This window comes from Achroia grisella, unplaced genomic scaffold (genome assembly GCF_030625045.1).
Source record: "Achroia grisella isolate CSIRO2021 unplaced genomic scaffold, CSIRO_AGI_Agris_v1 utg770, whole genome shotgun sequence".
Lineage (NCBI taxonomy): Eukaryota > Metazoa > Arthropoda > Insecta > Lepidoptera > Pyralidae > Achroia > Achroia grisella.
The window spans coordinates 3,500,702-3,512,708 of NW_026713016.1; the positions used below are offsets into that span (position 1 = coordinate 3,500,702).

General features: G+C 32.6%; 2 protein-coding genes across 2 annotated transcripts in view; one reads left to right on the forward strand and one right to left on the reverse strand.

Moving 5' to 3' along the window:
- LOC131850506 (V-type proton ATPase 116 kDa subunit a 1) overlaps positions 1 to 291 on the forward strand; it is a 23,303-nt gene extending 23,012 nt beyond the window's left edge. Inside the window, exon 15 of the mRNA XM_059200751.1 lies at positions 187 to 291. Coding sequence (XP_059056734.1) covers positions 187 to 283 — 97 coding nt within the window. The 3' untranslated portion in view covers positions 284 to 291. The remainder of the gene's footprint in view (positions 1 to 186) is intronic.
- LOC131850503 (tetratricopeptide repeat protein 21B-like) lies at positions 247 to 11,059 on the reverse strand. Its single transcript, XM_059200747.1, has 13 exons — positions 10,824 to 11,059; positions 10,198 to 10,304; positions 7,847 to 9,914; positions 7,306 to 7,591; positions 6,630 to 6,823; positions 5,271 to 5,663; positions 4,958 to 5,062; positions 4,432 to 4,603; positions 2,917 to 3,103; positions 2,346 to 2,546; positions 1,635 to 1,733; positions 1,367 to 1,485; positions 247 to 1,155 (listed from the first exon to the last, which is right to left on the reverse strand). Exons 3-13 carry the CDS (start codon positions 9,776 to 9,778, stop codon positions 917 to 919), a joined length of 3,927 nt encoding a protein of 1,308 aa, XP_059056730.1. The 5' UTR covers positions 9,779 to 9,914; positions 10,198 to 10,304; positions 10,824 to 11,059; the 3' UTR covers positions 247 to 916.
- Between the last annotated feature and the right edge of the window lie 948 nt (positions 11,060 to 12,007).

Below are 12,007 nucleotides of genomic sequence, written 5' to 3' on the forward strand. Positions count from 1 at the left end.
TTAAATTTATATAATTTTGGCCTATAAATTTCAGTTCATATATTGTCTCATGCAAATTAATCACACACGTTATTTTAAGTGACAAAAAATATATTACTCATGGAAAGATGTTTTTTATATTATTTTCCATAAGATTTAAATTATTTTGCATTTTGTTTATATTTTTGCCATAACATTTTATTCCAGGGTGGAGTTCATGAGTAAATTCTACCAAGGTCTAGGATACATCTTCCAGCCATTCTGCTTCAAGACGATCCTCGAACAAGAGGAGAAGGAAGACTAAACAATGTCATCGTTATAAAACATAGTTGTAGTTTTAAAACAATGTGCAAAAAATGAGCGCTATCTCGTAACGTCACAAATCGATTGAAAAAAAAATCTATTTTGAACATGAAATTTTTAATGTGTGAAAAAAAAGAATTACCTACTGTGTAATTAACACTTATTGCCTTCAATATTAGTTAGTACATTATCATATTTACATACATGTGTTTTATTTACAACGTCCTAAAAGTGAATATTCATTGTTCGATAACCCGGTCAATATATATGTCAGTTGGCATCACATTAATGAAAATTGTATAATTCTGTGCTAGCTACTGGACATCAGACAGTTGCACACTGATTTACTACATACCGCTACATATTGGCCATATCGACTTCTGGAAATGGTCCCCCTAATATAACTTTTGAAAGTATAATGTAATCACGCTTAATCTGTCAATGTGTTAACTTTCTAAATGCGCCCGTGTATTATCTTCTCCATATTTCCTGTATTAAAATTCTGAAGTTAAGAAAACGATTGCAGTTGATTTCAATTCTTTACAATGGCAATGTTCTTCCCCAATAATAACCATAAATACAAAATAAATCACTGAATATAGGCTCCCTAAATACAGTAATATACAAAACTAGATTATGTGCGTAAATTGTTTTTGGCTTTCTCTAGTATTTCTTTTCTGATCTTTGGATAATCTGGGTGCACTTTGAGGATATAGCGGCAGACCACTATACATTCTGGATACTTCTTGAGCTTCAGATACGCGTGGGCCAGTTTGTAACCAAGAGCCAAATCGGCGCGACCCGAGTACGTCCACGCGTTATCGTAGTTGTGCGCGGCACCTTTGTAGTTCTGTTCTTTCTCTGCTAAATATCCTATAAAATAACATATATTTTATTTGTACAATTTTAAGTTCTGTCTTCTGGTTGTAATAATTAAAACCTTAAAATTAAAACAGCACAAGCACGGAAGCAAACCACGCAAGCAAATAAAAAAACAATTGACAAACAGAATAGTTTCAAAAATTAAATTGAAAACTATTTTTTTTTTAATTAATTTTGAAAATCTTTTTATAATAATTCTCACCTAAATATTGGTAGGCTGCGGCACACGAATTATTGTGGTTTAATATTTTCGTTAATAACTCTTTGGCGGCCTCCATTCTTCCTGAACTGACTTGACTATCAGCCACCTCTAACCAGCATCTAAAGAGGATATAAAATTACCTTATGTTAGAAACTTAAACAAGAGAATTATGATGAGTGCTAATAATATAATATTGTAAAGTTACCATAACAAATTCAAAGTTAATATATACTTATTTATAAATTAATAGCACTATATCACGTATTACCTTTCTAATCCGTCAGCCTTTTCTGGGGTCCAAGGTATCGACGATATAGTCCTTTTCAATATGTTCTTGGCTCGCGTAGGTTGCTTTATTATGTTATAACTGTAATAATTGAAAAAAAAATAGTACATAATAAAAATATGATAAATCTTTAAAAAAATAGTATGGATAAAAAAAAACGTTCTCGATTCTATAAGGTTATCAGAAGTGGTTTAAAAGTATATTTGAGCACAATAAAAAACTATATACCTACTGTATTAATATTTGACGTGATCTTTATTTACACATATAATTAGAAAAAATCACAGGATCATACCACGTTGCATTTATTTTTATGTAATTTATTTACAATCTACCGTAAATCCGTTAGTATAACAGGAGATCTTTATTTATCATACACACATACATATTTATTTACGATACAAAGAATACTTTTTCAAGATTTATGAGTACCTATACTGTACTGTACCTAGACTTACTAAAAATGGAAAGTTTTACGGTTTTTTTATATTAAAATGCTTTTATAATAAAATGGTTACCGTAGCCTATGGACGCCTGAGACAGCAGGGGTGTCACGTGCGCGTTGCCGACCCTTAAGAAACCTTAATATTACCCCTTCTTGAAAAACCCCATGGTGTAGTCTCGTGAGAAAACTTTGGCAGGTAGTTCATTCCACAATCTAAGTGTAAATTAGTTAAAAATTGGAACGCATACCCAATAGCTATAGCTAGTATTAAATAGGGGTCATCCTGTCGATCATCGTTCACTAGTGGCAGCAATTCTTGCAGCACACGTTCAGCTTGAGACTTCTGTTTGGTGGCGAGCTGCAGAAGTGCTTGCAGAGGTTTTCGTTCATACGGCTCCACCTCTATTAGTAATTTTTCTGCCGTACGTAGAGCCAGCATTCTTGTATCACTGGAAATATGTAGCTTAAATAATATTCTGAAATTTAGTGCAATGGAATATTTTCTATTGCATATGCTGCGATACATTAGGGTACATAAACTATTCTGATGACTGATTTTGTAAATTTGTGTGAAACATAACTTCTAAAATGTCATAATACAACCTTCATAGCTTTCGCTTCAATAATGACGATCATCATTTTACATCCTTAGGGTTAAAGTTACAAAGTTTAAATGTCATATTTAATCAACAGCCTAAAAACGATTCAGTAGTTATGTCGTGAAAGCGAGACAGACAGAGTTACTTCCACATCTATATTAGTAACGAAGTAAGGATATATAACCATATTAATATTATTATTATTATTACTGGTACTTACGAGTCGTCACCGGGCAATGCAACGTCAGAGGTCGCTTGAGGCGCGTGATGTGAGAGACAAAGTAAAACCATACGTAGGGCTGCAGGTCGGCCCCAGCGCGGGCCGCGCCTCGCCTGGTTCAGTTGCCGGAGCGCCGCATTAGCACGACCGGCATACATTGAACACAGCCCCGCGCAGAAATAGTACCCTAACATTAAGGTCTTAATCATGTAATTTGGTCATTTTTGTCGTTACAAAGTTAAATATAAAATTAATTGTGTGTTGTATTGTAATAAATTTAGTTTATAGATGCATATATATATATATATAATAGATATTTAGACTGTTATAATTGACAATGATAGCTGTTGCACGTCACTAATGATTAACTGTGAGAGACAATTTTAAAACCAAGATACACCATTGTACCACATTCACGGCAACCTAAATGAATAAAGTAACAGAATAGAAAATTCTTTACTCAAATAAACTTACTTTAAAATAAAAGCTGTCTTATCACAAGAAGAACGAACAAGAAACTTGCGTGTTATTCTTTTAAATAGAATAGAATAGAAAATCATTTATTCAAATAAACTTAATTTAAGCACTTTTGAATAGTCAACATTTTTTTAAACCTACCGCTTAGCTGTCTCATCACAAGAAGAATAAGCAAGAAACTTGTGTGTGTTTTAAACAATCCTTGTAAGTTCACATTTTACAAGTCGAAACGTGTGAATACATACTACCAACCAGCACTAATTTATTTAGGTTCAAATATAAAAACACAATAAGATTAAATCAGTCGTAGTGATAAGAGCAGACCAGTCCCTACAAGCAGCACTCGTTCACGAGTATGACGGATGAGCCAGTCATCACTGCGCTCGACCATATTTTAAGGAGCCCAATGACCCGGCCCACCACGCCGCCATATGTCTGGACATTTTAGTGAGCATGACTACTCATTCCACTCGAACACGTCACAGCTACAAAAATTACTATATGGTAGTTACAGTATTCGCACTTTACATGAGGATGCATGCGGCAATCAATACAAAAGCCGCTGTCATATATCAAAAAAGCAGTAGTAAATATTTGTTGTAGCTTTACATTTTAAGTTGATGTGTGAATACAAACTACCAATGTAGCACTAATTTATTACAGTCAAAATATTAAATACGCAATCAACTAAATAAGATTAAAACAGTCGTAATTAAAGCAGATTAGTCCCCATTAGCAGCACTCGTTCATGAGTTCTTTCATGAATTCTTCACACTTTACATCTCAAATAGTTAAATTAAGAAAGCAATAAGAAAAAGAAACTATGTTGTCCGCAATATTCATGGACCTGATTTTGTATAGCATACATTATACAATCAGATCAACCTCCACACAATTACAATGGAAACCAAGATTAATTTGTGGTAAATTCACAATGATAGACATGTTTAACTGGTACTGATTACTAACCAGTGTTTATTAACGCAGATAGAATAATTGTTTTACAATTATTCATGTAAAGATTTTTTTCTACCATACCTGGATCATCGTCACCATCCATGGCCTGATGAGCAACTTCCAACGCCTGCTCTGCATCAGCCAGTTTCCCGCGGCGCCACTGCACCTCTATGAGCTGCGCCAGCGCCTCCCAACTTGTCGGTTTTACTGATAGTATTTGATTCAGATGCCGTTGAGCGCTTTCAAGGTCCACCTAGATAATATTCTCAAATGAAAGAACTGTACAAATTTTTGGCAGATATTTGGATTTAGAACTTACTACAGTTAATTAAAAATTGCAATATTATTTAATGGACTGTACAAACTTGCCTTTGCTAATGAAAATAATTGGCTCATTGAAGTCATGATACAAGGAAGTGCATGCCATAATGGCAACACTTCCTCTCGCTCTTGTATCATATTAACATAAAGTTGCCTAAATAAGATGTTGGAATTTTCAACTAGTACAAAATTCATTTTATTTTCCTTTTTTTAAGTAAACAATAGTTTTCTAACAGATTATTGTATTAATTAGTATGTAATTGTTAAAAAAATATAAATAATTTACCTTACGAAATGCGAGGTCAGCCATCATAACAGCGGCTGATTCGTTGTTAGGGTCAGAATTCAGCAATACAGCGCAAGTTTGTTCACATTTATTGGGATTATTCATCTATAACGAATAAAATATGTCTTTATAATATCTGCATTGTTTTTTATTTATTTATAAAGGACTGAACTATTTAATTATTTCAACAATATTACACAACAGCGTTAAGACCTAGAACATCGAGGGGTCATATAGTTGTATCCTATATACAACTATATATATGACCCCTCGATGTTCTATAGTATTTGTGTTCGATGTTAATAATGCATACCTGTGCGTACAATTTGGCCAAGGACAACAAAGTGTCAGGATCACTCGGTGTATAAATTAGTGCTTCGACGTACAAACTGACTGCTGTGCCCGGCTCTTTAACAGATTTCACTTTAGCCAAAGAACTTAGGACTCTGGACAGTATTTGCTTCTCTTCTTGCAAATCAGCCCTTGCTTCTATTTCAGCACGCTTCACAACAGCTGTTTGCAAGTCTCTCGCTTCAGCAAGAATCAAACTCGTATTGTTCGCAATTGGATTCTTGAGTTCTCGACTCTTGGCTTGTATAGTGAGATACCGAACGCGTCGCTTCAAAGTATTTACGTCCTTCTCTTTGTTATACTGTTTATTTACTTCTGATGATATTATTGTATCCACCTTGTCATATTGTTTTAGCTGTTAACAAACAGTATATTATCTATATATTAAATATAGAAATTTTCTGTACGTGTTAGGTATTTCTTCGAAATCCTCCTAAGCGGATAGACTAACTTTAAAGGCAAGGTTGTGGGTATATTGGGAAAACGAATAATTTTTAATATACTTTTCTTTGAATGCTGCCGGGGTTTTCTCACGAGACTACAGCATAGGGTCTTTCAAGATTAGGGTATTTTCTTAAGGGTCGGCAACACGCACGTAACTGTTTAATTTATCGTTTCAGGCGTCCATAGGCTACGGTAACCATTTACAATCACATTGGCCGTATGCTTATTTTCTATTTATTTTTATTTTTATTATAAAAAAAAATGTTGCCATCTCAGACTTTCTTAATTCTTATACAAAAACTTATAATTTATATTTCAAAAAAGCAATAGATAATCGTTCAATTTCATATAATCATCAAAAAAAACAACAATTGTGTGGAACAATGACTGTGTGATATTGAGGTTTTTCATTAAATTTTGTTGGAAAAAGAAAATTATTTAAATCATCTGTTAAAAATGTTGGTCAGCGACAGTGGGCTTTTTGACATCTTAGCGAAATTTAATAAAGGAATCACAGTATATGTCAAGGAAATATTGAGATACAGATTGATCCCTTGATTACATGGGGCCAAGTAAAAAGTTAAAGGTCTTTGTTGATTGGATACTAAATGTTTACGAAGAATTGTGTTATCTTACATAACTACACTGATGGAATAACAGCTATTTATATAATAATGCTATTATATAATAATATTATGTATGCGACAGTTTGTGGGAATGGACAGACAGATAAAAAAACACTTTTATTACTTTTTTTATAGAAAACCTACAGAATGGATTCGAATTAAATTTGGTAAACAGATAGATCACATCCAAGATAAACACATAAGATGCTAAAATATTGGTATCATCGTGGAATACAGAGAGTAAAGTATACCTTCACAAGAAGTTCCAAATATTCAAACATGATCTCGTCGTCATTCAACAATTTAATCGTGTTCTCATAGTGCTGCGACGCTTTATCATACTCGTGCATCTTTACTAGAGCCGTACCAAGTTTGCGTACTAGTGGAATATTTCTTGGATTCCCCTTTAACGCCGCTTCATACGATTCAGCAGCTTGTGATGGATCTGTTTGTCATAATACTTACAGTTGGTAAAAGAAACTAATGTTGTACAATAAAGCTTATTTTTTATGAAATCAAAAAGTAGCTAAAGCAGGTATTGGCAAAATACAATATGAATATTTCAATATTAGATGTGTTATTAATAAATGATTATCACATCTAATCTTCAATATATTTTCCCTTTGTTACGTTTATAGACATGTAATTCTGTAACATTTCGGTTTTGAATAGTTAATTTCAATAATAGTTTGATATCTAATAGGTATGTGATTTAGAAATAATTGCGATTCAATCGATAAAACACAGCCTAACACAAATTGCAGATGTTTATACTTTATTGTATTCATTATATTGTATTAATTATACTTGATAGTAATAAGTCCATGGAGTTTAAGTACTTTTGTATATTCATTTCGAATAAAAATGTTTTAAACTGTTTTCACGGTTGTTGTGTTTTTTTACCATAAACTTTTGGCATATACTTACCATTAATAGACGTAAATGCATCACCCATCATAGTATGGGCATCGGCCATAGGATGATTGCTCACTATCTCCTTGAAGCAATTAGTGAACATTGCTCGGTCTTTCTTCTCTTTCAAGTAAATATGTGCCATTTTACTATGAGCCTGGAAGTAGTATGGTTGCCCCGGCTTGATCTCATTTAAAACATCGATAGCATTATCAACGTCGCCATTTTGTAAAGACAATTCTGCCTTAGCTATTGATAAACGACCTTCTTCCGATGTGTATGAGAATTCCTGTATAGCATCCTGAATAAAAAAATTGCCGAAATGTTGAATGTAGGCTCTAGATTTAGTTGAGATGACATTATAGCAAAAGAAATAAAAATATATAGGTAAAAGAAAGAAATCTTGATTTTTGCAGATATTAAAATTTTTATAAATTAACAAATCTAAACTAAATGTTAAAGGAAATTAGAAGACAAAACACAAATAATGAAAGGCTGAATATTGGTTTTCGTATTGTTATATACTATTTGATATTAATAAAAAATGTTAATATACCTGCATAAATTTGCCAGCTTCAGCAAATAATCCAAGAGATGATTGTAATTCTATAATTTGCAAATACAAAGTACATTTATCTATAATATTAAGATCTGATTCATACAGTCGAGTGACATGGCTAGAGGCACTCTTGCCAGTTGCGACTTGCAGGCTAGTGGTAAAGCTAGATAGAGCCTCTTGGTGTTGATTGGAATTCTTTAAAATAACTCCATTTAGAAAATGATACATTGCACTGTCTCGTACTTTAAAATTATAACTGAGGCAAATTTCTAAGCTTTGAGCAGCTTTGGTATACGCCTCTTGCTGAATGTAGATTTGTGCAAGTAGAATTTGACTGCCCGCGTGAGTGCTATCTAAATCATTGACTTGTTGAGATAACTTTTGAGCCTCGTTTGGATAACCAAATAAAAACTTTAATTTAGCTAATTCATATAAAGCTGTTAGCAAGCCTGGACAAGCTTCGCAAATAGTGTTTAATAATGTAAAACAATGTGATACACATTCAGTATTTTCTTCTGCATACAATAAGTAACCTACTACAACAAAAGGTTTCTTCGGTAAATGCTTTCTGTATTCTTTGTAAACTTCAAGTAGAAAATCTGGATCCAGATCTTTAATATATGTCAAACTAAAGCTGTAGCGTTCAGCATAGGATATTTTGGTCTCATATGCAGTATTTAAATATGAAGTGGCCTTCTGTGAGTTTTTTGTATTTAATTGGGCTAACAAAAGATATAAGATGGGCAATTTCTTCATACCCTGCATTTCAAAAAGCAACTCTACTTGTTGTGCTATCTGTTCAGTAGGGCCATTCTCAAACATCTGACAAAGAGTCAAACCACACAAAGCCGTAATAGAATTGCTATCTATTTTACTAGCTGCTTTAAAGAAATTCACTGAATCCTTATACTTCCCTTGAAGTATACATTGATATCCAACTTCACTTAAATAATCAACATTTTTTGGATACATTTCTGAGGCATACTGTACAAACCTATATATCTGAGATAATACAGCACTGGATCTGGCACAAACTTTGGAAAATATCTGTGTAGTATTATAAAACTGGTACCCATTTTGGGTTTCATCATTTTCTAGTGTTGTAAAAAATTTATTCAATTGATCAGCAGCCTCAATGTAATCTGCATTCTTACAGAGTGCAAGAAATATTCTTATCTTTAGTGCCTCAATATTGTCAGGTTCTAAAGTGAAAACTCGCTCCATTGTATCATAAACTGTTTCCCATTTCTGCATAGCAAATTCATTCTTCAATTTCTCTATGAGAGGCACAACTTGACCTGGATTGTTTACAATTAATCTGTCTAGTGTTAAATTAGAAGCATCATAGTCTTTTGCAAAATATTTAAACTTGGCTAAACCAAGTAAAGCTTCTATATTCTTATCACTTTTATTGAGAGCCAACTCCAAGTAATCCAGAATTGACATTTGCATGTCATCCATACTCATATACATATCATTCCAGCCCTTCAGTATGATGGCATCCAAGTTGTTTGGGTCTTTTTTGAGTGCCTTATTAATATATTCAGAAGCTTTTTCATATTTCTCAGCTAAAGACAAGAAGAGACCTGCATAATAATATGCCATAGAACTGCCTTGCTTTTTTTCTTCCTTAAGTTTAGCTTCCAAATTATATATGGAATCTCTTTCCAAAGTATTAACAAGTTTATGACCATATAGAAGGGCTATAACAACAGCTAATTGGATATCTCTGTCAGATTGAAGGGGGGTAAGATCGCTAATACCTTTTTGTACTTGACCTTCTAAGATACTTGTTATGCCATTATAGAAATGAAATTCAGTTGTATTATTGTAGCGCAATGAAGCTTGTACAGTAATTTTTTTAGCTTTTCCATAATATTTTTCTCGTAAATAATAATGAATATTACATCTATGCCATGCTACCTCCATTATAAAGCTATTATTCTACATCAACTTTAACATTAAGTTGTTTATATTTAGCTTGATTTTTCTGATAATAGTTGGCAAGAAAGTCACATTTGCATGTTACATCCAATTTGTTGTCTATAGCATGGCTGAAGGCATACTGTTGATAAAAAAATATTTTACTTACAGAAAAGAATAGAATCATAGATCATGATGAATAATCACAAGAAAATGTTTTGGTTTACTACAACATTAGATGGTTTTTAATTTAAATTTTAGAAGATTGCAAACTACTTGAAATTGTAGTTTTGTATCTGTGTTAATAACAATTAGGACGGGTTTAAAGTATTTTTTTATATTATAAAACATATAAATAATTATTTTAATTATCAAAGTTATACAAAAACATTTTTAAAATAATGTTAAATTACTAAGTAACATACCTCAGCCAACAACTTGCCTACTCCCTTGCCTTGAAACTGCTGAGGTACCTCTGTGTGCACAAATGTTATATGCTTCCCACTTTTCTCATAATCTACTACAGCTTCAGCTAAAATATACAATAATAATTAGTTATGATGAGATTTTATTATATAGAAACTTTTATATGGTAACATGGTTATTTATTTATTTTGGTATATCTAAAGTATGGTAAAATGGTCCTTTGCCAGCTGCACAGGTGAATTACAAATATAGACAACATTATCATAAATATATATTACGTTACTACTAAAATTATAATTAAATTAGCTGTTAATCAACATTGTCTGATCACTATTTGGCTGAGATTAACTTTTAAATAACAAATAAAAAGTCATAAACAGAATACGAAACAGACTTAACAATAAGAAGTGTTGCTCTTTTTATCAACACTTCGTAGGATTAATTTAAATAAGGACTATTAACATAACTTAAAATTAATCATTTGAATTTTTAAATTTAGAACTAGTAGAATGAGGCTGCGGTACAAGATTATTAATAACACTTATTACAATCCATATGTATTTGGTTTAAACTAATTAAACTAAAATAAATGCACTAAGATTTTAATAATTATTCCAATACATACCGCCGGGCACCGATACTGTAAACTGTTGCTTAGCAACATTGTTGACAACTTTCAGGACCTCCGTCGAGAAAGCTCTAACCGTAGCGCGTGTGATCATTCCAGTCATGGATTTATTTTTATTTATAAATTTGTTCTCAGTAGATTTTTCATAAACTACTTTTATCCTATAGAAAGAATTATAATAAAGTAATTTATTAAAACGCAATTGGATTCAACAAATGTCATTAAATAAATACAGTCTAAAATTTAGCTGGCTATATAGATAGATAATTCCATTTGACAAATTGATTGACATCATAGTGACAGTATTACTGGCACTTGTGGCATTTGAATGACAACTAGAGATTTTACTTTTTTTTAATAACGTTAAGTAGACATAGTACGTATTACATTTAATAACGTAAAATCTTAATTAGATGGGTATATTATTTACATTGCCGCCGGCGACACAGTGATGGCGACAGTCATATATGCATAGTGCATATGGTGTTGGATGAGTCGAGTACGAGTAAAAAAGTTGGACATCTAGGAGTTTTTAGTGAGTAGGCGTCTCCTCTCTCTCGATACCTGCTTGCTCCTGCGGCGGCGGGTATACTTGAAGAATTTTCTCTGAGTAAAAAAAAGAATACACCGAACTATACTTTGTATAACGTCACCTGTTTCAGGCTCCAAAAAGCTTGCATTGTAAGGTGTGTTTCTCTTGAAAGGTAAGGCAGCGAAATTACTGGATATGAAGGCATAATGCCTATATTATAATCCTCCGGAATGACAACTCCTGACTGATATTACGGGCATCTCATGATGACGTGATGTCCATGGTGCTGTTCGTATATAGATACCTACATGCAACGGTTACCTCTTACCATCAGGTGGGAGGTTTGTTTTTACATTCAGGCCGTGAGCTTGTCTATCACTCCAATTCAATTAAAAAGAATACCTATTAAAAGTGAATATATTCACAAATTGAGTCATTGTACATTTCGTTTGTACTGTAATAAATAATGAGAACAAAAATCTTATTTTTTTTTATACCACGTGGGTGGCAAACAAGCATACGGCCAAGCTGATAGTATACGGTTAAATTAAAACGTCTTAAAGATTAAATGATCGACTATCGACTGCCGTATCTTATAATAGTGATATTAAATTACTTATGGTTAAGTGGACCATTTACAAAATTGAAT

Bases quoted from the DNA above. Each gene is read 5' to 3' on its own strand.
- LOC131850503 (XM_059200747.1), bottom strand. From the start codon at position 9,778: ATGGAGGTAGCATGGCATAGATGTAATATTCATTATTATTTACGAGAA. The intron at 3,104-4,431 runs GTATGGTAGAAA...CCTTAATGTTAG, and splicing joins GGATGGTGACGATGATCCAG to GGTACTATTTCTGCGCGGGG. The intron at 1,486-1,634 runs GTAATACGTGAT...TATCCTCTTTAG, and splicing joins AAGGCTGACGGATTAGAAAG to ATGCTGGTTAGAGGTGGCTG.